The sequence below is a fragment of the Bufo bufo genome, chromosome 7 (genome assembly GCF_905171765.1).
Source record: "Bufo bufo chromosome 7, aBufBuf1.1, whole genome shotgun sequence".
In the NCBI taxonomy this organism is placed as follows: Eukaryota; Metazoa; Chordata; class Amphibia; order Anura; family Bufonidae; genus Bufo; species Bufo bufo.
Genome location: NC_053395.1, coordinates 198,552,940 through 198,576,911, shown reverse-complemented (window position 1 = coordinate 198,576,911; position 23,972 = coordinate 198,552,940). Strand labels below are relative to the sequence as shown.

Here is a 23,972-nt window from a genome sequence, read left to right as displayed (position 1 = left end):
ACAAACACACACTAGAGTATATCAAGCTCTCAAGTACTAAGGGCACATACTATAGCCATAGAACAGAAACTTTCACACAAGCTCAAGCAGTACGTAAAATATTTTAGGTGCATGACATCACCAGACTTGGAATAAAACAAAAACATTCATACAAACAAATGTGGAAGAACATGTCCTCTGTAAGGCTGGGCGAGGGTCTACAGCCCAGGTAAACATGAGCCAACATCTGACTCATTAACGTCACAGAATATCTTTCCAGAACTGGCAGACTGGAAAAAAAACAAAAAACGATCCACACAAACTAAAACCTGGTGTAGGCATGAGGTTCACATTAACACTGGATGCTACATAACGTGGCCATAGTACACCTGAGATACTGGGTGACCAGAGCAAAAAAGTTTTTTTTCCCCCCATGATAACTGCCAAGGAGAATGTTAGGTTACCACAAGACAAGTAGATACTGCCATTTACAATAGTCCATGAAACTGGCACCATGGGCAAAGACTCAAGTTCAACACTATTGTATAGCTTCTGCTGGCATAAATGTATTGTTCTTCAAAAGGTGGACAACACCAATAATCCCATTATTTTCTTCGGCAAGAGTTGGGGGCGTTGTGCAGCTGCCTGTGACACTTTTGACGTTACTTATCTTGCAGGAAATTAAAAAAAGTTGTGTTGAGTCCCAGAGCTCCTCTAGCCATAAAGGCAAGCATACGTCCACGCATCACTCTACTTCAGCCTCTTTAAAGAGGACCTGTCATGTTCTCCAACAATGGCTGTTGTTATTACACATCTGTAGCCGCTGCCCCGGATTTTTTTCCCTAGACTACCCTGTTCCTGAGCAACCAATCCCTGTAGTTACAACTCCCAATATGCTACTGAGGCCATGTACTGTCAAAGGGGCAATATTTATGGCTAATTTTAAATGGGAAGTGCACCAGAGCATTCTGGCCAAACCAACAAATTTATTGGACAGTGTCACACTGTTCAGGCCCTGTTTCATACGTTGCACAATCGGTGCTGTGCATGGCCTCATTAGCATATCTGGTGCTAAAATTGCTCAGGAAAGGGGGTGGGGCTTGAAAAATTAAAAAGAAAAAAGTGTCAGAATCTGTGGGACACCAGCTATTGCCAGGTAAGGGCTCCCTTTGATGTTTGAAGACATGACAGGTCTTCTTTAGGGCTATGTTTGGTTCTCTTTAAGGCTATGTTCTCACCCTTGAAACTGAAGGCATCATACAATAATAAACCACCAGTCACAGTCGGACCCTGTTACAACTGTGGACAACGGATTCTGTCATGGTGACCATCATTTTGACACTAAAGACTCATTTAGACTGCGGAATTGTCAAGTAGATTACCGGGAACGAGCATTTGTAGGAATTTTTGTTCCAGAGAATCTGCCCGTGTAAAGGTGCCACAGATTACCAGATGAACAAGCAAAATGCTTGCAAATTCATCGTTCGTGCAGTCGATCCCCTCCACTGTATGGGGGGGGGGTGAGCGATGGCAACTCCTCTACTAAGGAGCAGGCAATTGTCAGGAAGGAACGCTTCCTTCCCAACAATTGTCTGTTCATCAGGGCAGTGCAAATGCTCCTTAAGCATCGAAGCCCAATAAATTTTACTTTTGCAAAAATTAAAACCTAATGAGAACAACTTAACATCTATGAGCAACTTTACAACGTCATTAAGCCGACCACGTAAAGTGGCTTTCATTCTGATACACAGATCTAGGCAGATGATAACATGAAGCCATACTTACGGTTGGCAGAGCTTGACTAGGTCCTGGTCTGTGGTGTTTGGAAGGAGTCCTCTAATATACAGGTTAGTTTTGCTTAACTGATCCCAACCAGAACTGCTACTGCTACTACTGCTGTTGTGGTTGCTGGTCGTGCTTGGACTTGGAGGAGCCATGGGGTGAGCAGGCACAATGGGTTGCTGAAAAAAAATAAAAACAAAAAATACATTATATATTATAAAATCGACAAAGTAACTTTATTAAATTAACTATCTGATTTTAGTCCCAAATGAAAAACAGAAATGTCCCGAATACTTAGTACCTGCACCTTGCTCACAATATATATCACTTGAAATTACAGGTTGGCTTTTAATTTCTTTGATCTTATGTATTCTTGGTATCCTTGATGGTTATTCTCTTATTATTTTTAGCAACATGGGATGATTAAAAGAAACCGAAGGCTGGGATTATAGAGTACGGCAATATGACCATTCAAATGTGTAGGGAATACAACAAAGTCAGGTGCAATACTGTACAAATACCAGAAGTGCATCCGACGGTCAAGCACAAAAGAAGAGAAGACATTTCTAATGGTGGGGATTCATAGAAGTCAAAAAGAAGGGGAGGACTAATGATGTAAGACTGGATTGAAATTTGCATCAACACACAGGCTACAACATAAACATTATGCAGCACTGCCAACCCATACTGGGCCTTAAAGCGGTTGTGACCCCCATTAAATGTTATTTTAAATATAATTCCCCATGAAAAATGAATTACTTTTGTAATTTGCTTTGTTACAAAAATGCTCTAGTTGTGAGAGATCCTCTTTACTTTGTTATAACGTCTCTGCCCGGTGTTTAATCCATATAGTAACGTGCACATCCACCTACTGAGGTGGTCGCACGTGCTCAGTCCTATCCTTCAACTGCCATCAGCCATATCTACTGTTAGAAGCTGTGACAGTTACAGAGAAAGAGCTGCAGGAGAAAGGACACGCCCCATGAGAAAGAAGGCACCCCCTAAGCTGTGATAGGGAGAGAGCTGCAGTAGAAAGGACATGCCCCCTGAGCTGAGAGCCTGAAGGGAATCTAGCAGAGAAACTGGAGCCAAGAATTTGAGGGACTCTGGATCCATGTGATCATGTATATTTGTTTATTTATTAGACTATTATGTCCAATTTTAATTTTTTGTGTCAATTGTGCCATTACCCCTTTAAGCACTGCTTTGCACAAATTGGCTCACTCAATGAGGCCTTGATTTGATGGCTTTAGATATTTCCAAGTGACTGCAATGATACGTGAACTTGTGGGCAGAAACCGCAACAATGGCAAGTTGCCCCTCTTCTGCGTCAACTTCGAATGGTAAAGGCGCTGGCTACGACATGACGCATGCGGCTGGGACTGTGAAGTTTTAACATGGTCATGATTATATGCACTCACCATCTATAAGTATAAATGGGTTGCGAGGATAAGAGGAGAAGTTTGAGTGAGTCATGTACCATTTTTAGGAGACGAGATGTAGAAAATGATATACGATCAGCTATATAACGTGACATGTATGAAAAAAACACTGCGTACCACTCTATAAAAGCAATGCCCTTCTCACAGCTAATCAGGGGGCATTCATTTTAATGGCTCCCAAATACAGAAATATCTTGCAATGGTTGCTGGGAAATGAGGAGAGGATCTCTGTTCAAGAGCTAGATGCGGAGGGTCCTTCATTAGACCAGACAATGTCATGGATACAAGGTGAGGACTATGCAGAGAGAAGAAAAGGCTCGTAAATGGAAATTAATTCAAAGACAGACTTCTGAAAGCCTGCATCATAGATACTAAGTCATTACTACGTGACCGCGAAGCAAAACCACTGCCAAATAGGCTACTGGAAGCTGGTCAAGAAGAATGTGGCTATAAAATATGCAGAAGATTATATATTTTTTTATTGAGTAGAGAAAGGCTGGAGATCATTCTAGAGGTTAGGTATCTAATGTACTCAAGATGGTGCCTAATGTATGTGTTTTCATTCAGTAAGTGGGCCCTTAACAGAACCTACTGGTCAAGATAGGGTCCTTGGCCAAGGCTATTTAATTGATACCATAAATAAAATTGAAATCTTTCAGGTCTAATGAGATGATGGGACTACAACGGCAAAGAGCCACCTTCATGCTACGAGAAGCTAAATAGTCAACCGTATCATACTCTACTGACCTAAATGTCAGTGGTCTACCTACCACAGTTAAGTTAGAAGATAAATGTGATCTTTTATTTGAAATACATTTTCAGATTCCAAAATTAGAAGAACATTGAAGACCACTACTATATGAATGGAACAATCCTCTAGTTCCTGATCAGTCTTCAGTCCAATGCAAACCAAAGAGCCACAAGCTTTCAAAATTTGTCAAATCCTACCAGTGACTAAACTATTCTGTACAAAAGACCCCATTCTTTAAAGCAGTGATGAACAGAGATAGGTCATATTTTTGACCAACAACCCAATATGTCTTCTCCAATATATACACGGAGGTGAGGAATCCAAACAAAATTGCTTGTATTATTCTTGTAGACAATTACCGACCACCCAGACAGAAGCATCTTCTGATACTATCACACAGCACATTCTTGACCTAAGGGCGACTTCACAATGCAGTTTGCAGTGTACGTTTAAGGTATGTACAGAGCTCCCTCAAGTTACAATATTAATTGGTTCTAGGTTGACCATTGTATTTTGAAACCATTTTAAACTTGAGTAACCAGTTCCAAAGCCCCAAAATGTCATCCAAGATAAGAGAAAATTAAGATTTAAGAAAAATAAGCAGATAACTAAAAATAAGTTCACAGGTCAGTTATTTCCATCAACTACTGTGAGCCAACTCATAGTGAAGCCTACTCAGAGATCAGGTGTAATGTAAGGACCTGCACCTGTTCTGTGTTTTTGACCCACACCTGGTTTAGGCTCACAATAGCTGATGGAAATAATTGACCAAATAACTGAAGTGTGAACTCAGCCTAAAGGTCCCTTTACAGGGGACAACAGAGAAGCAGATGGTCATGAAGGAAGCGTTCCTTCCTGACAATCTGCTGCTCGCTGGTGGAGGAGACCACTGCTTTTACATGGCCTTGACTGGTTGGATCTGAATCTCAGACATTGTATGTTGAGTCTAGTTTCAACTTACAATGGGTAGGAAGAGAGAAGAGACAACTGTATATTGAAAATATTGTATCCTGAGGGAGCACTGTATATGGTTTTCTGATGTTCTAGGCATACAGTGGCATACTAAGTATAACTCATTATTGGATGCTTCTGTGTAGAATACTATTCTATACAGAAAAAAAAGTTATCTTGTACTGGAGTGAAGCAGACCAAATGACACTCTTTCAGCCTCCACTGGGTGAAGGTGGTTCTATGGATACATTTGATCTATATGCCTGGAGTTATCCCTCTACCTGATAAGCATCAGAACGGGAGCAGTGAGGGAAAACTGATTGTGAGTATCTCAATTTATTTTTATACTACTCTGAGCGATTTCTAGACATTTATGGACAACCCCTTTAAGACCTCTTAGAAGATTACATCTGCATGTTTACAACAGCTGGAAGGGGAACCTGACATTATATTCAACATGGCTAAACATCCCAAAGGATTATCAAATCGGAGAACCCCTATTAATCCGTCAAGGACTGTGCAAAGAGGCATCTCCAAGGGAAAGAGAACAGTCTTGCTAGTGGCTTTTTAACAATCCTATTTTCTAAAACCCTATTAGAACATTTTGAGATCCCTCAATCCAGCCCTCCATCAATTAGCTGGGGTGCACAGTGGTGACAAAAAAAAACATATAGGTACCATGTAATAATGCCATATTATCCCAGTTTTCACTTGCTACTAGGTTCGCAACAGGTTAACAGGTGATCACTGAGGTTCAGAGCAACCAGGCAATCTGTGATCTGCTAACAAAACAATTATTATCCAAAGTGAACACCTTTCACACCACAATCACCATCCAATAATTTGTATTTATTCATAGTATTAATTTAATTATTTCTTAAAGGGATGTTTCAAGATTCTGATATTGATGGTCTATCCTCATGATCCTCAATATTAAATCGATGACGGCTGACTCCGGGCATACCTGCCGATCAGCTGTTTGAAGAGGCCGCAGCGATCCACGTCCTTGGTGAGTGACGTCACATTCTTTGGCCATGTGGCCTAGGCAAAGCTCAGCCCCATTCAAGTGAATGGGGCTGAGTTGCAATACCAAGCACGTCTGCTCTCCGATGGAAAGAGCTTTGCTTGGTAAGCTACGAGAAGACAGCAGCACCCACCTGCGGCCTGCTCAAACAGCTGATCGTCAGGGGTCCTGGGTGTCGGACCCTGCCGATCCGAGATTCAGGATAGGCCATCAATATCTGAAAACTTTCAATACTCTTCCAGTCATATGCCTCTCATGAGTAGGATTCATTCAAACATGAAGATAAAACAAGACCTCTGCAGCTGGAGGCAATCCAGACCAGCTGACAATTATGATGATCCCAACAAATTAGACTTTTCTGAAAAACAAATGTCAAAGCAAGGTCTAAGCAGATAAAACTGAAGGGAATGGATTGGAAGCGTACCGTGCAAGTACATAGCGGCAACAGAAACGGAATATACATCATAAAATCCTTTAGATATAAACCAGTGGGTGCTGGTGAACAGGGGAAGGAAATATAATTACATGCCAAATGTGAAGAATTTCTCTTCAATTAACTCGTTGGCGTCAGTCTGTGATTTAGCAAGACCGAGGAGAGGTCATTGAACTTTCTCCTGGATCTTTTTTTTTTTTTTTTTCAGCTTCTGATTTTACATTCATATAAGCAAAATGAGATGTTCTAGCCAAGTAAAGGTTCTTGGAAATAGATATGCGTCTTAAAACAGGAGGCACCAAAAGAGTCACAGTTATGACTAACGCTTGACCACATGCATATGGCGGCACGCTGACTCCCTACGTTCCGTATCTCAGGACCGTAAGCACAGGTGATGTTTTACGGCTCCTTACAATATTCCTGAAATAGTCTGGTAGAAACAAAACAACGGTTGACCAAACACTTCTTGGTATAGAACGTGTATTTGATTATCCGCCAAAACCTGCTGCAAAAAAAACCCAAGAGCAATGTTCAGAATACGATCACACGTTTCAAACCTCAAAATTCTTAGTCACTGCATGACGTTTTGCAATAGCTTGAAGAATATAGGTATTAATTCCCCCCTTTCAGTGCTGATCCTTCTAATGATTAAAAGGATCATATTCGATAGGCACAGAGCACCCGCCGTGACGAGGGGGCGATCCCCTCAGGAACACGAGCCCAATGCAAATGCCCCAACACTAGCCCCGGCTTACAGGCCGTTAGCATTGGGGCTGTATTTCACCAACAGATTGTCCGACCAATTTCTGTCCAATCAGACCAATACTGGGGGTGTACAACAAAAGATGTGTGTGTGTAAACAGCCATCTGACCAATGATTGGCCAGAAAATCTGTCAGTGTAATGCCGCCCTGAGGATGCTCTGTGACTAGGTTAATCAGGGCCAGATTAGCATCCCCCCCTTAGAGCATAATAGGGCGAGTTTCAGCCTACTTGCTTTAACCCCTACAGACCCAGTCAGAGCCCCTAGGACACAAGGTGTGGTAGGAAAAAAACAGTTTGATTCCTTATCTGCAGGTGGTGGGAGCCACCGTTTTGTGCTTTCTTTTAGGGTCCATTCACACGGATCCGCAATACACCTGGCCGGCACCCCCCATAGAACTGCCTATTCTTGTGGACAAGAATAGGACATGTTCTATTTTTTGCGGAGCCACGGCCCGAAAGTTCGGGGTCGTGGCACGGAAATGCGGATGCGGACAGCACACTGTGTGCTATCTACATCTTTTCTGTCCCCATAGAGAATTAATGGGTCCGCACCCATTCCGCAAAATTGCAGAACGGATGAGCACCCATTTGCGGACGTGTGAATGGAGCCTTAAGGTGCTATATAGGATCCTTTGCTCATTAGAGGGATCGACACTAGTGAGTCCATTTTTATCAAAAATATTGTTTTATTTATAAGCTATTTTAATAGAGTGTACACCCATATTAGAGCACTGGTGCCTGTGCAATGTCTATTTTTGCATCAGGTTTAGGGATAGCCAGTTTTTTGGGACAAACTTGGCTTTGGCTGGGGTTCTAGCTTCTAAAAAAAAGGCGCTATATCCAGTGTGCACCACCGTGACAAATTAGGAGCATCTTGTGACGTCCTGGACTACATTTACGTTGTCTAAATCTTACAGTGTTAGACCTCGTTCACGCTTCAGTGTCTGGTCAGTGATTTCCATCAGCGATTTGTGAGCCAACACCATGTGCGGGTCAAAACCACAGAACAGGTGCAGATCTTTCCCTTATACCTCATGTCTGTGGAGTCTCCACTTCTGGTTTTGGTTCCCAAATCACTGACCAAACACTGAAGTGTGAACGGGGCCTTAGTAAACAAAGCCGTTGTTGTGATGCAGAAATCTTAAATTCTTATAACAAGTCGATTACTATTTTTCTTACAATTCTCAGGCAAAAAAAAAATACAAAATCTAATGAGCTGAAAGAAAAGCAGAAAAAAACACGACTGATAAAACTATAATCCCTATAGAAATTGAATAGGAGCGTTAGAATATGACACAGCGTGCGTTAACCTTCATCACAAACACAATCAGGAGGAGTTTTTTGTTCTGCAGTTATCTGCCGGTTATACGAACGGTAATTACCAGAAAACACAAAGCAGAACAAGTCACTGAATTCTACAACCAGGCCTCCCGGACTACAGAGGATTGCAAGCACAACATGGTGAGCCCCGAGGGGTGACATGACTGCCTGGGGCTCTGCCATTTTTAGGAATAGCTTTCAATGTATAATGCGGCTGAGTCAGGTTATTATGGGAACCCTTGTTGAACATGATTAGCTAGGACGGCTTCTCTTCACGTTTCTTTTTCTCTCTCGTATGCATTCAGAGTGGTCTAGAATTTTACTTGACATGACATACAGCAAAAGGCTAGAGAAAGCTGGGGCTGTGAATGACAGCTGCGCCCTGCCGCAGAAATGTCACGATACTGATAGACAGAATTCCCAACCTTCAAAAGTCCCTTCGGTTACTTTCACACTGGCATTTTGGCTTTCCGTTTGCGAGATCTGTTCAGGGCTCTCACAAGCGGTCCAAAACTGATCAGTTTCACCCTAATGCATTCTGAATGGAGAAGGATCACTGGCGGATCCGGGGGGGGGGGGGGGGGGGGCAACGGGGGGAGCGACAGGGGAATTACCCCCCCCAGCTGCTCAGAAGTTGGGGGCGGCGGCCGCAGGGCGCAGGGAGATAAGCGCTTCCATTGTGGAAGCGTTCATCTCCATAGTCATCTAGATCGCCATCCTCAGCGATCGCTCCGTACAGTATTAGAATGTATTGGCTCCGATGAGCCTGAAGTTATCACTTCGCGAAGTCTCGCAAGACTTCGCATAATAACTTCAGAAATTTATTTATACTGTAAAAAAACATTTCCAGAACTCGGGTTCGGTTCTAAGGTACCACCTGGAACTGAACCCAAGTTCGGCAAATTTTTTTTTTTTTTACAGTATAAATCAATTTCTGAAGTTATCATACGAAGTCTGATAAAAAAGAATGACAGTTACACTTTAAACTCAACGGTTAGGCAATTAAAAAATAAAATAAAAATCTGCTCTTAGTATTACATTAGCAGTTTGCATTAATTATATGTTTAAGATAAAAAAAAAGTCACCTACAGAAAAAAAAAAAAACTACAGAAATGAATGATTTTCTGCAGACTCACCGTCCTCTACACATAAAGCTTCTTTTCTATTGATTTCAATCTTGAGGCTAAAGATACATCATGTGTTTCCAGTCTACTTGACCTGTGTCCAGAATCAAAAGTAACATGCACAGGATCTAACAACAGAGATCATGGAACACTAGACAACCATTTGCAAAAATTTTCATGTAAAACTAGAAGGTCTTCTAATCTGGGAAAAATAAATTAACACAGGATATGCGTCTACATCAAGCATCGTCCACACCCTAGGAATCTGATAACGTGGATGTTCTGTTTCCTTGTCCAAAAGCTATTCTACTCTACTAAAAGCTAGATGAATGGGAACAGCACAAAGACCTCATCTCAATGATGGTTATGCAGGGTCAGTGAAAACATCAGTAGCTCAGTCGGAGTAGTCTACAAAAGTCCAGTAATGCCTTTGCATTGGACGTACCTGTATAACACCGACTCTTCTAATGTAGTAGTCATCATCTTTACACTGCTTTATGTGGGAGTGTTGAAGGTGTATATCAAAACTATATAAGATGTCAAGGCGTGTTCTTAGGCGTGTTCCGTATAAAATATGTCAGATGTCAGGCTCATCCACATCCATAGATACCTCGGAGTCATTTTTAACCATAAAATTAGACCATGACTAAAACGCGTGAGGACCAACCCATTTCTGGGCCGGAGCATTAAGGGTGTCCTCATACATAGTAGAAAATTTCGCCAGAAAATACGGCATGCAATTATCTTCTAGTGCTGAAAAGTGTTCAAGTGTTCGCGGCACTGTGTTCAACCCCAAAATTAACATTCCGCAGTGTAAATTATGATGTGTCGCATATTTTTTGAAGCTCAATGTCTCCATTCTTTTTAGTGGGGGATGTAATCTGCATCCTAACCCCCATGTAAAAATTAGCATTAAAAAGCCAAACTTTTGTATAAATTTTTTTTTTTTATCTGCACATGGGTATTTTCTGGCAGATTTTTCCACCACGTGTGAAGACACCACTTGCCCATCAAGAGAAAAATGGGTGTATGTGCACTGTATACAAGGAATTCATTTGTTTATAAGAGCACTAAATTACACCGGTATCGGTATGTAAACGGTCTGAGAACTTCCAAGGACTAGAGGTATGCAACAAACTGAGCTCAAAAGCATCCAGAGTCAGTATCCCATAGGAGAAAGAACCCGTCATAATCGTCACTAATTCACCCCATAGGTATGATGGAAGATGACAAAAGGTTCAAACCATAAAATATGGTAAACTGCGTTTAAAAACAGGGATTACATATACACATGGTACTGTAGATCACTCATATACATAGACATTTCTGACATTCAGTCCATTTTATAACATAAAAACACAAAACATATAGGAGGAGATTTATCAAGACTGCCACTTTCTGCACTGGTCTTGATACCCCCTGCGTTGCCGGAGGATGAGCTAAATGTATGATGAAGTGCAGGCCTCGTCATAAATTAGGCATATCCTCCGACATGCCGAGCGCCTAAACAGAAACCTACGACAGCTCTGAGCTGCCCTAGATTTCTGGCTTCATTTGCATCAGAAAACTGATGGAAATGACGATAAAATCTGTCTTGTCTGTTGGCCATGCCCCTTTCCCACTCTTGCCAAAACACCTTTTGGAAAGGTGGGGAGGGTGGTGTAAAAAGAGACCATGCAACTTTTTTTTTTTTTTAAATCAAAAAGTTGCATTTAAAAAGTCACAAACAGGCAGCTTCTGACTAGTGTTGAGCGAATTTCAGGGAAAATTAGATTCGCCATGAAGCCATATTTCCTTGTGCTTCGTGGTAGCGAATCAATTTTCCCTGAATGGCAGTAAAAATTTAAAATAAATCATACTTCTCTCATCCGTTTGAGCGCGAAGAGAAGAGCTGCTGCCACCTTGATTGAAGATCTTGCACAAAATCCTGTGTGTGGTGATGTATGACGTCACCACGCCGGGCCGCGCGAGATTTCGCACTAGATCTTCAAATCAAGATGATGGCAGCCGGCTCTTCGCGATCAAATGTGCAAGGCAAGTATGATTTTATTAATGTATTTTTAATTTTATTTTACACTGTATTATGGCTGTCAGATGCCGCGATCAGCTATGAACGCGGCATCTGATGGGTACAATGACTGGTGCGGTGCAATCGCCGCTCCCTGTCATTGCACCCACTACTTATAAAGAAATGTGCTTTGTGCGGCCCCCACGTTTTCCCCAAGGCATGGGCTACAGTAGGTTGAACATTCTTGCTCTTAGATAGGAAAACTATTGATCAGAGATGAACTAACCATCGCCATCAATCTTTGTCAGATCTGAACTAGCAATTATCTATAATAAAATGCTGATGATCTAATTATCACAGTCTGCGTGACACGGGGACACACTCTTTTGTGTATATTAAAAGAGATTCCATTCTTTGACGACACCAGAGTCATCGCAAAAGAACATTTCTCCGGAGTCCAAGAGAAGAAAAACATGAAAGGATATATAGACTAATGCAAAAGAGATGGCGTATGACATGTTCTTCAACAAAAGGAGCGTGACTTAAAATGAGGGCGACGGAAAAAATAAATAAATAATCTCGATTGACAATCTTTCAAAACATTTCAACGTCTACGGAAGAAGGATACGTCATTCTTCAATAAATCACAGTGTTGTGCTACAGGAAGCACTGGCTTCATATATGTAAAAAAATAAATAAAAATTAAGTAGAAAATTAATTGAAAATGTAGTAATTTAAAAAGCAACAATAGTAACCGTATAATAAATGGCCGTATGCATAATAAGCAATCACCAGCCAACAAACATGATAAAAAGGCAATTATACCTAGGAGGTTCCTATAAAATTAGACAATAAAAACCTAATCACCCTAATTCTAGACCAATATATTTCAGTCTGGACCAGATATCTAACAAAGGGCAGATAAAACACTCAATCCTCATTCTCAACCATTGCTTCCCCGGAATAGGTTACATCAAAGGTGGGCGTATGATTGACAGCATGAAGGTCTGATCATAAAGCATCTGTTCTCCGTTAACAAGGTCCTAGTTTGGCAATAATGAGAACCACCTTCAATGCCAGGGCTTTGTTACAGCATTCAACCAGACTAAAATCGTTTCTGCAAGTGAAATTATTTCAGAGAATTTTTTTTTTTTTCTCTGAGTCACTTCCATTGAGAGAATCATGGGCGTCACAGGACCAAATTACTTAGTCTGAAAATTACAGCACACAATTAGGCACACAATTAGAACAGTCTATGCCCATTTTTTTTCTCTCACAAGAAATGTAGATGCATATACAATGATAATTGGTAATACATAATGTTGTTTGGTTACTGACTCCTGAGCATGAAGAGTGGGATAAATGGGACATACATTTAGGAAATACAGCAGGACCTGGATCAGAACTGCCCTGAAACTAAAATCAATAACACAATCGCTATCATTTCCAACCCTGCAATGCATCCTCCGCTGGAAGTGTCCCATCTGAAAGTTACCCATTTTTTTTTTTACATTAAAGGGGTTGTGCCAAGTTTCAAGTTATCCTTTAACCGCAAGATCGGGGATAACTAACTGAAATCGGTGGGGATCTGACAGCTGGGACTCCCACCGATCTCGAGAAGAGGGGCCCTGATGGAGTGCAGGCTGAGCATGCACCCTGCCACTTCATCCATTCTCTATGGAACTAAGAGAAGATACAAGCGGCACTTCTGCTTTCAGCGGTGCGGTGCGCGCGTCCCGGGAGGAAGATCCACAGATAATGGTATAGTAAGGACCAGCACTCGCTTCAGTAATAATTTCAAATAGATTTAATGGTCACATAAGATTAGCATGGACTTATCATTTGTATGTGACCATTAAATCTATTTGAAATTATTACTGAAGCGAGTGCTGGTCCTTACTATACCATTCTCTATGGAACTGGCGGAAACTGACGAGCACCAAATTAAAAACTTGCCGCAACCCCTTTAAAAGGGGCTCTCCGGATAGGTCACCAATATCAGATCGGTGGGGGTCCGACACCCGGCAGCCCCGCCGATCAGCTGTGTGAAGGGGAGGTGTACACAGTGTGCATGTGCCATCTCCCTTCCTGCTCACGCGCCTTCCGTTCACACAGCTGATCAACAAGGGTGTCGAGTGTCGGACCCCACCGATCGGATATTGATGACCTATCCTGAGGATAATTAAAAAAATAATCCCAGCAGACGTCTTCATTTTCAATCCATGATGTTCTTTTATTCCATAGCAAAATTACAGGACGCGTTTCGGCCCGTCCAGCCTTCCTAAATTTTTTGAATTGTTTGATAGGGGTTGCCCCTTCCCAAGCAGCGTAACTAGAACAGTTTCTAGATTGAACACTAGAACTCTAAATAGGCTGGCATTTCCTGTTCTGTAAAGAGTTACTTTTCAGCAGTCAGTTCATTATCATCATCAGAGGCAGGATCACAATAACAATATTTCACATAGTTGATGGTCACAGCTCACCTCCTCACCCTCTCTGCACAGAGACCTATGCACAGAGCACAGAGCATGACCACAACACTCTACAAGAGAAGTCAATGAGTCATCTCAGGTTCCTATGGTCCATGAGGCTATTGTAAAGCATCTCCCTAAATGCTGTTAACAGCAGCTCAGGCAAGATTGTCACCACCATAATTATGCACAAAAATAAATAAATATATATATTAAAAATATATTTAAGTATCTGATTTAAATTAATTAAAAAAATAAAAGGTGATCCATTTCCTTTCGGGACATTGAAAACTGTCGGTAATAGGACCCTGTAAGAATATGCAATGCACACAAATAGAGGGAAACTAACTGAAAATTGTTTAAAAATAAAAAAAATAGTGAAAGAAAATACAAATTTTATTTGCATCTTTCTACTGCTTTCAAGTGTATAGATATTTATTACATACATTATATATACCGTCTATATAATATAACTGTACTATTACAGGTCGTCACGTTCAGGATGATAAGGAGAAGGTCATACAATGAAGATGAAAAAGTGGAACACGGAAAAAACAACGCGCTCCTGAAAAATGTAATTGACTGAAGCAAATCCTACCTACAGGGCCTATAAACAGTGCAGTTATCCTGCCTACACAAATGCTGGTAGTGGCCCTGAGAAGAGCTTGATTAATTCTCTCTTCAGATAAGCGGCTGCGGGTGAACAGGATTATGATCCCATTGATGTGTGGCCATGCCTTCCTCAACACTGTTTAGCCTTCAAACATACAAAGGACAAATGACAACTTGTTTAAAAGGTCCGCAGAGATCAATGGGGGAGATCAAACGCTAAGCGGGCACATCAATTAAGATTGATGGAAAAAAATTGCATTTCAGCAGATGGTCATGTTTTTACTAGCAAATAGGACTATAGAGATGAATATAGAGCAAACTCTAAAATTATGGATATGACTTATGAACCGACACAACACAAAACGTATAAACTACGCTGGAACCTCCCAAAAAAAATAAATAATTGCACCCGTGAATAAAAAATTTTCCCCCATCTTCTGACAATTCCATGCATTGCATTAAGCTACATCTGGCGTGGATCACTGAGGCTCCTGGTTCATGAATAGAATGCCAGACATACCAAACTGCCAGATTTACACACATACCAGAAAGGAAGGAGATACATAACAATGCAGATTTATACGTCAATCAGCATTTGTCAAGAGAATGGCAACTTAAACGAGGATCATTAAAGGGGTTTTCTGTGTGTTTAAGAAGTTAAAGGGAATCTGTCACTAAATACCTCTCCATTATCAAAGTCCCTAGGTGCAATGAAGGCGTATCTATTGCACCTTGCACCCGGAGGCATTGGTCACCACTTTGATGGACAGGGCCAGGCAGTAAAAATGTAATCACGCCTGGCCGTGAAGTCTTGCACCTGTGTCTTCGCTTCAATGTTTAGTGCAGGCGCAGTATGGATTCTGTACTGCACCTGTGCCAAACATCGGCCGCGCTTCTGTACTGTGTCCAACACTAAAGCGAAGGCGGCAGCCATGAGACAGTGAGTAAATATGCTCAGAGGGGACTGGCGGAGCATTGGTGATGAAGTGGTGGGGGATTTAACAAGTGAGTAATGTTTGGGTATTTATAACATTCTTACAACTCTATAATGTCCCATTGCTTTATTATGTATTGCCGGCTACCAGTTGGGGGGGGGGGGGGTGGGGGGGTGTCCTTGCCCAGTCTGACACTAGCATTACTGACTGCATAATGTGCAGGGACACACTCCCAACTGGTGACACCCATCTGGCCCTTTAGTGCAAACTGCCAGCCGTTTATTCATACCTTCTAGCAGGAATAATAAAGGAATGGCACATCTTAGAGCCATGAGAAGAGATGCTCCAGGATTGTTACTACATGGGGGATATAAGTAGTTACTGAAACAGACAAGTCAGGAGAGGGGACAGGTCCTCTTTAAACTTTGTGCCAATGGCTTTTATTGAAATAAAATTAAAGCAGTACTGTTCTTTTGGTAATATGTCAACCAATCAGAACATACAGAACTTACCCAAATTTGGGTTCTGCAGTGAATACATGAATATTAATAAGCCTCACCCTCTGTGTGCCCACAGGTATCTGTCCCAATAGGCAGACACTTCCTGTTCTTCAGAGATCACTTCTCAGCTTTTTAGCAGTCATCTCATTATCCTCACAGACAGGATTGCAATGACAGTTCACACCTTTATTATAAAGCTTGAAGCAAATAGCACAAGATCCACCATTGGCACGAGGTTATGGTCACAGTTCATCTCTTCTCCGTACAGGTCACAGAGCATGCCCACGACACTCCGCCACAGAAGCCAAAGACTCATGTCCAGAGCACAGGTCCCATAATCTAGGTGACTGCTGTAAAGCAAATCTCTGAATGCCGAGAGTACAGCAGCAGCTCAGCCAAGATGACGGCCTCATTATTATGAATACGAAAAATCAGAGAATAAAAAATTATTATTATAGAAAAATATTATATGTTTCGCTAGTTGACACATTGCTTTTGAATACGGTGTTAAATAAGGGCTTCCAATATTTAAAAAGGGTAAATATACCTGTGAGTGACCTTTTAATGACAGTTTAGAGAAACCAGCGTCCCTGCCCTCTAAGCCCAGAGTGGGAATTTCCAGCTGAGCAAGTAAAATGCTTGTCGGAGGCTTTTTCAAGACATCAATATTCAGCAGGAGAGCTGAGAATTTTCTGAATGAGCACATTATGGGCATAAATAACTAAAATATATACTATAATCACTAAAATAAAAAAAATATTATATAAATAAATAAATAAATAAATAAATAAATAAATAAATGGGACCATTTGGATAAATCCCCTTCGGGGGATTTTAGGGTTTTTTCCGAGACTTAAATACTGATGACCTACCCTAAAGATCATTGGTCGTCTGACCCCCAGGACCCCCACCGATCAGCAGTTTGAGAAGGCACTGGTGCTCTCAGTAGCGTCACTGCCTTCTCGCAGCTTTCCCTAGGCCAAATGATGAGACGTTCACTGGTCACATGTTCTAGCCGCAGCTCAGCCCCACTGGAGTGAATTGGGCTGAGCTTCAATACCAGTACAGCCCCTATACAATGTACGATGCTGTGCTTGGTAGGCAGGGAGAAGGCTGCGGCGCCCACAGGAGCACCGGTGCCTTCTCAAACAGAAGGTCATCAGTATTTAAGTCTCAGAAAACCCCTTTAAAGGCATTGCTATATCCCAAAAGAGTTTAATAAAAAAAATAAAAATATGCATTTTGGTCTCGGACAGGACCGATCAAGACGTGTATTGGTCCATAAAACAGTATTGGCGGTCTATCATTTGAACAGGCCATAAGTGTTTGATTGGTGGGAGTCTGAGCCCCAAGACTCTGTTCAATCAGCAGAATAAAATGGTGGCATTGGCGGCCCAACAGAGGACTAAGTACAGATGAAACTATCTTTCCTCCACAGAGTTGGAACACTCCAGGTTTTTCTGCAAAGCCCAGTGAACCCATTTAATATAGAATACCTCCACATTCCTTCAACAGAGCCCGGGATACTTCCATGTTTTCTTCCCTCATTTCTGATCACCTGATTGGATCTTGCGTACACTCCATTTATCAAGAGGGAGCATCAGTCTCATCTTCAAGATATCATACTTTGACCAGCGTGTCTGACTTATGAAGGCATCCATGAGTCCTACTATTAGTCCTAAAACTATTGTGCCAAAAAATGTATTACACTATGGCACGCCATGTGTTTTTCTCACTCCTCCAGTACAGAAGCTCCAAGAGTGGACTCTCCATACAAACGAGACATCTGCCTTTATAAACTGCCCCCCCCCCCCCCTTCACAAAAGGAGGTGTCTTCAACAAATTGGAAAATCTTTGTATTAGGCACATTGCATGGACCAATTGCCTGATCTCACTGTTCGAAGTCTTAAATCAGGGCGTGTATGAGCTGCGTGAGAAAGGGCAACACTTGGCTTGAAGAGTAACGGCGGAAAAATCCCAACTTAATTGTTCTGAAATATTGACCTCACGAACCTCCTATTCGCCAAGCTGGAAGGCAATATTAGCATGTGGTTGGCTCCAATTTATGATGCCATTCCAACCCATCCGTATCCCGCTGCTCATACACTGCGAATATCAGAAACAGAACAAGTGCAGTGATGAACAAGATCTCCCTCAGACAGAGCATCTGGTTCTTTGGCAAGCGGCTGTGCTGGTGTCACAGTAATTGTTGACGGTTGTTTGTCATAGCGTTAGGCCACAGATGGGCTTTCTGGCGGACAATATATCCGGGAATTTATTTCCTACTCGTTCAGTCATCATCAAAAAATAATTCTTATCATAGATCTGATCTGCAACAGAGGAACAAAAAGCTGCTGTTTTTGGTTAAGGGTCTGTTCCCACTAGCATTGTGGCTTCAAATCGGAAAAACACCAATGGCGTGTAAGGGGCTTGGTTGGGGCCCCATCGAGGTTTCCATTATTTTGCGTGCAGTGCTTTTCTTGCTGTCCAAAGTGACGGCATCAGATGTGAACAGAGCCTGAGATTGGTAGATGTTCCCATGAATTGTTCAAAATGGCCACTCTGAGTCCTTTACTGGGGCACTCTGATCTCGATGATGTCCTTATGCCCCATGACAACCACCATTTTTACTCCAATATCCCATTTCTCCTAATGTCATTCACTGCAAGAGAGTGCAGGAAGCTGAGATATGAGGTCTTGTTGGGCGACTACAGGAATACTGCAGTCACACGTTCTCTTACCCGCTAAGAATTTTTTTTTCCTGCAGAGTTTAAAGGAATCCGTTATCAAACTTCCGCTGACCTATCTGAGTGGACTGGTGGTGTTCGTGTGCGGTGTCTTAGTTATTGAGCTTAAATTGTTTGGTTATACCAATTTTTACTATCCGATGCCGACCATTAATATTGCACTTGCACTTTATTATTGTACACCGACCACCCACCATTGGTCCTTTTGGTTTTAAATGTCTTTGTCTTGTGTTTTTGCCAATCATGTTTTTGTGAAATTTCCAATATAAATTATGCGATTACTTTGTATTCACATGTGTTTTGCTTATTGAGCGACCCATTCATCTTTTGTTGGTTTTCTCGGACTCTATAGAAAGCCTATGAGCACATCTCTTAATTGGTATCCTGCAGCGAGGGGAAAGAGCACAGTATATGATCGGAAGGAGTCTCGGCACTCTCATGTCTCTGACATATCAAAAGTTTCATGAAAACTCAGCAACCTTTAAAGAGGTATTCCCATCTAAGACAATGGGGGGCATATCGCTAGGCTATGTCCCCATTGCCTGATAGGTAGGGGTTCCAATGCTGGAACCCACATCTATATCGAGAACGGAGAGGGAAAAGTGGTGGCAGGAGGACCTGAGGTTTCCCAGGGTCTGGCCACCACACCAAGTGCTCTCCCCATAGAAGTGAATGGAAGCGCACCGTGCTTGTGCGGCCACCGGTTCCATTCATTTCTATGGGGCCGATGGAAATAGCTGATCCAGTGCTCGGCTATTTTCAGCTGCCCCAAAGAAATGAATGGTGGGCCACAGCGCATGTGTAGTGCGCCCTCCTTCACATTGCCAGCTGCGTTTACGAGATAGGTGCGGGTCCCACCTCCTAGCGATATGCCCCCAATGTCCGAGATGGGAATACCCCTTTAACTAATGTACTATTCAGAACAAAATAAACAATGGTATGTTCACACGATTGAATTTTTAGGCTGATTTTCAAAATCTAAGCAGAATCCTTGCAAGTTTTTTTATGCGATTGGGAAATGTGTGTTTGCGCGTGCGTGTGGGGGGGGGAATTGCGATTGGGAAATGTGTGTGGGGGGGGGGGGGGGGGGGAGTGCGAGTGCTGCTTCCAATTAGGGAAGGTTGTTTTAAGGCATTTTTTGGACCTGATTAATTTTGGCACGTTTCTGCCTCAGAGCCAAAAAACTGTGTGAATTGTTCCCTTAAAGAGAAATGGTCTTTGGTGCCCTGCCCATAAACAACCAATCAGAGCGCAGCTTTCACATCGTATTCTGCTCCTACAAAATAAAGGCCGCACTGTCATTGCTTGCTATCGGTAACAAAGACTGGTCATAATAACGCTCAAAATAGCATGGTATACCGCATATAAACATCATGCATTTATTTAAAAAAAAATTGGTAAATATCCCGTGCGAGCTGCCATTTCTATATTGCCGTTTGACTGCATATGTAAAAAGGGAAAACATAAAACAGCCGACAACATCATCTGTTATCAGAATACATGAAAACACCGAGAGCCAAGCTGAGAGACTAATTAGTGAGATTCGCCGGCGAGTGCCAATGGATCGCTTCAGACGGAACAGATACATTGAGATAACAGCATGCCAGAAGTGTGGCAGTGGCGCAGACTAGGAGGACTGATCTGAGGTCCCTCATCATGTAATATTTATTTCAGGTTACCTCTGGAAGACGGCAAGGCATGAAGTTCTGATTCATACAAAAGCAGATTTCCATTTTTGGGTGTCTAAAAAAAAATTATGCATAAAGCGAACACATATATTATGGACCTAACACCTTGTCCTCCACAGAGCTACTGTTCCAACCTCGGCTTAAGAAGGACTATAGGTATCTCTGCTTACTTCAGTAGAATCACGGCGGGTCTGGATCTTGCAAACATGGACGCAAGACTCAAAGTATCTTACAAGGATAGACAATTTACTGTGGACTTATGGATGAGAGTCAATAAGAACAGAATAAACGCTCAGCCAACCGCTGTCTATAATGGTGACCGCCTCAGTCAGTAATTGCTTACGAGGCCATTTCCTGCATTTCTAGTGGTACCAGGAAATAGTCCAGTGGGTGACCAGAAAGCGCCTGAACGGGAGAAGAAGGCGATGGGTATGCTTTTTTTTCCGTTTTACATTTATTTTTTATTAACATTCTTTGTTGTTTCTTAATACTTTTTATCTCCCAGAAAGATCCCTTGGTATTTTCCAAGATCATTACCTTCTTTTCATATGGCCAAACTCCTTTCCTCGTTGGATCAGAAGTTTGACTAGTCATCTATATGCACATCAACGGTGGAGGCCAATCTGCAGCCTCAGTGATGACAGGTGTCAGCTGCCGAGCATGCAAACATCACCGCTAAGGCCATTGACTGGCCAGTAGCTATGACGTGCATGTAGAGGACATTACAAATCTGGTCGAGCAGGGACAGAAGCAGAGAAAAAGGAAGCTAGGATGAGTATTTTATTATTATTTTTACTCTTTTAATGTCGTTCAAGAACAGGATTAATATGCAAATAAGCGGTTAAGTGCATCGAGGGCGGGACTGAGCCATTATGTGCACCCTTGCTCCTCTAGTTTCCTCTGTAAAAACCCTTCCCTGACCAGTCAATCAAGGAGAGGGAGGGGCAGGAGGAACAAGGGTGCACAGAGTGACTCGGAGCTGCCCTTGATGCACTTAACTGCTCATTTGCATATCGACTAAAAGTACTTTTTTTCCATAAGGATGCAACGGATCTCTAAGGGTGCCGTCACACGTTCAGGTTTCTTGAAGCCAAAAAGTTATTTCTGTCCTTAAAAGGGGTTGTCCGGGTTCAGAACTGAACCCAGACATACCCAGAATTTCACCCAGGCAGCTCCCCTGAGGCTAGCATCGGAGCATCTCATACTAGATCGCGCAGGGCAGGGGCTCTTTTGTTTCTCATAAACACTGCCGGGCAGAAGCTTCCGCCCGGCAGTGTGTTCGGTGAAGTCACCGGCTCTCATGGGCAGGCTTTAGCGCTGCACTAGCCGTTTTACTGGCTAGGGCAACGCTAAAGCCCGCCTATCAGTGCTGGTGACGTCACCGGCCTTTCTGGCAGCCCCATGGAGAGCCCCGCTACGTTCCTGGAACTCCTAAAAATGCCTTTGCCCTGCGCGATTTAGCGCAGGGCAAAGGAGAGCATCAGAGCATGAACTGCTCCAATGCTCAAGTCAGGGGTGCTGCTGGGGTGAAAATGGAGGGATGTCCCGGTTCAGCTCTGAACCCGGACAACCCCTTTAATGCTTTATCTCCTTTTATGATCCACTCCTGATTTTGGCTTCAAAAATGGCATCAAAAAGCCCAAACGTGTGGCAGTGCCCTAAATGAAGGATATCAATACTTTCGGCTGAGCTAGCCCTACAAGGCATTGGGCCGCGTTTAACTGAATTCTCTGGTGACAGGTTCCCTTTAAAAACTACAATCTCGGCCAAAAAAAAGGTCAAGATTTTTTTGTTTTTCCACAACACAACTGTAAGTGAACTTAAAAGTCGACTAACCAACCCGGCCGTCAGCGGGCGACTGGTTAAACCCGCACAGTACAGGCAGTTTTCAGTCAGTCTAATACGTCACAGCGTGAATCCATTTACTCGAGTGCTCGGCAGAACAGTCAGAAAACAAGCTGGAAAGCATTTCTCTTTTCAGATCTCTCAACATGGAGCGCCTGATGACGAATCTGCTACCAGAGACTCGGAATATATTTTCTCCTAATGATTTGTTTCGGCAACAACATGAAATTCCAACTACTGAAAGTTTAGATGAAAAGTCGGGATGTTGCAAGCTAGGTCAGAGCTCTCCTGCGTCTTTGATTTGAGAGGCCAAACTGCGGTAAATATAGAGGGATGTTAGGTAATTGTTAGTTCCCAAAAATAACAGACATGCCAAAAAAAAAAAACACTTAAAGGGGTTCTCTCACTTCAATAAGTGGCATTTATCATGTAGAGAAAGTGACTACAAGGCACCTACTAATATATTGTTTTTGTCCATATTGTTTCCTTTGCTGGCTGGATTCATTTTTCCATCACATTAGGGTACTTTCACACTTGCGGCAGAGGATTCCGGCAGGCAGTTCCATCGCCGGAACTGCCTGACGGATCCGGCAATCCAGACGCAAACTGATGGCATTTGTCAGACGGATCCGGATACGTCTCACAAATGCATTGCAATACTGGATCCGTCTTTCCGGTTGTCATCCGGAAAAATGGATCTGGTATTTTATTTTTTTAAAAAGGTCTGCACACGCACAGACCGCAAAACGGGATCCGTTTTGCCGGAACACTTGGGGCCAGATCAGACATTAATGCATTTCAATGGAAATAAATGCCGGATGCGGCATTCTAGCAAGTGTTCAGGGTTTTTGGCCGGAGAGAAAACTGCAGCATGCTGCGGTATTTTCTCCAGCCAAAAAACGTGAGGGGGACTGAACTGATGCATCCTGAACAGAATGCATTAGGATAAAACTGATCAGTTGTTTTTCCGGTATTGAGCCCCTGTGACAGAACTCTATATCAGAAAACAAAAATGCTGGTGTGAAAGTACCCTTACACACTGCTCGTTTCCATGGTTACAGACCACCCTGCAATCCATCAGTGGTGGTCGTGCTTGCAAACTATAGGATAAAGCACTAGCCTATGTGCGCTCCCATGGTCCCGGCCACCAGAGAGGCCGGCACTTTTTTCTATAGTGTGCAAGCACGACCACTGATGGATTGCAGGGTTGTCTGGAACCATGGAAACGAGCAGTGTATAATATGATGGAAAAATGTATCCAGCCAGCAATATGGACAATCACAATACATTAGTAAGTGGCTTGTATTAACTTCCTCTACATGATAAATGCAACTTACTGAAGTGAGACGACCCCTTTAAAACAGAACTTCTGTACAAAAAGAATTAAATGAAATCCACTCGTATATGGAAGCTGTCTGGTTTATGACAGTTCGATAGTCTACAACTTTTCTAGACTTAACTTATGGACCCAACCACACCCAGGGGGATGTTCAACTGTAAAAGGACAACTACACGGGGGTTTACATGCAGGGCTATGTGTCTAAACACCCCCATACACATTACACTATTGTCAGCCAAACCCGCCATTTTGCCAGG

General features: G+C 42.5%; 1 protein-coding gene across 4 annotated transcripts in view; it reads right to left on the bottom strand.

Annotated features, from left to right (window-relative positions):
* Window positions 1-23,972, bottom strand: part of RBMS1 (RNA binding motif single stranded interacting protein 1) — a 173,286-nt gene that overhangs the window by 116,366 nt on the left and 32,948 nt on the right. For all 4 annotated transcript variants that reach the window (XM_040441624.1, XM_040441626.1, XM_040441625.1 and 1 more), the window contains exon 2: window positions 1,765-1,940. In XM_040441624.1, the coding sequence (XP_040297558.1) occupies window positions 1,765-1,940 (176 nt within the window). The remainder of the gene's footprint in view (window positions 1-1,764; window positions 1,941-23,972) is intronic.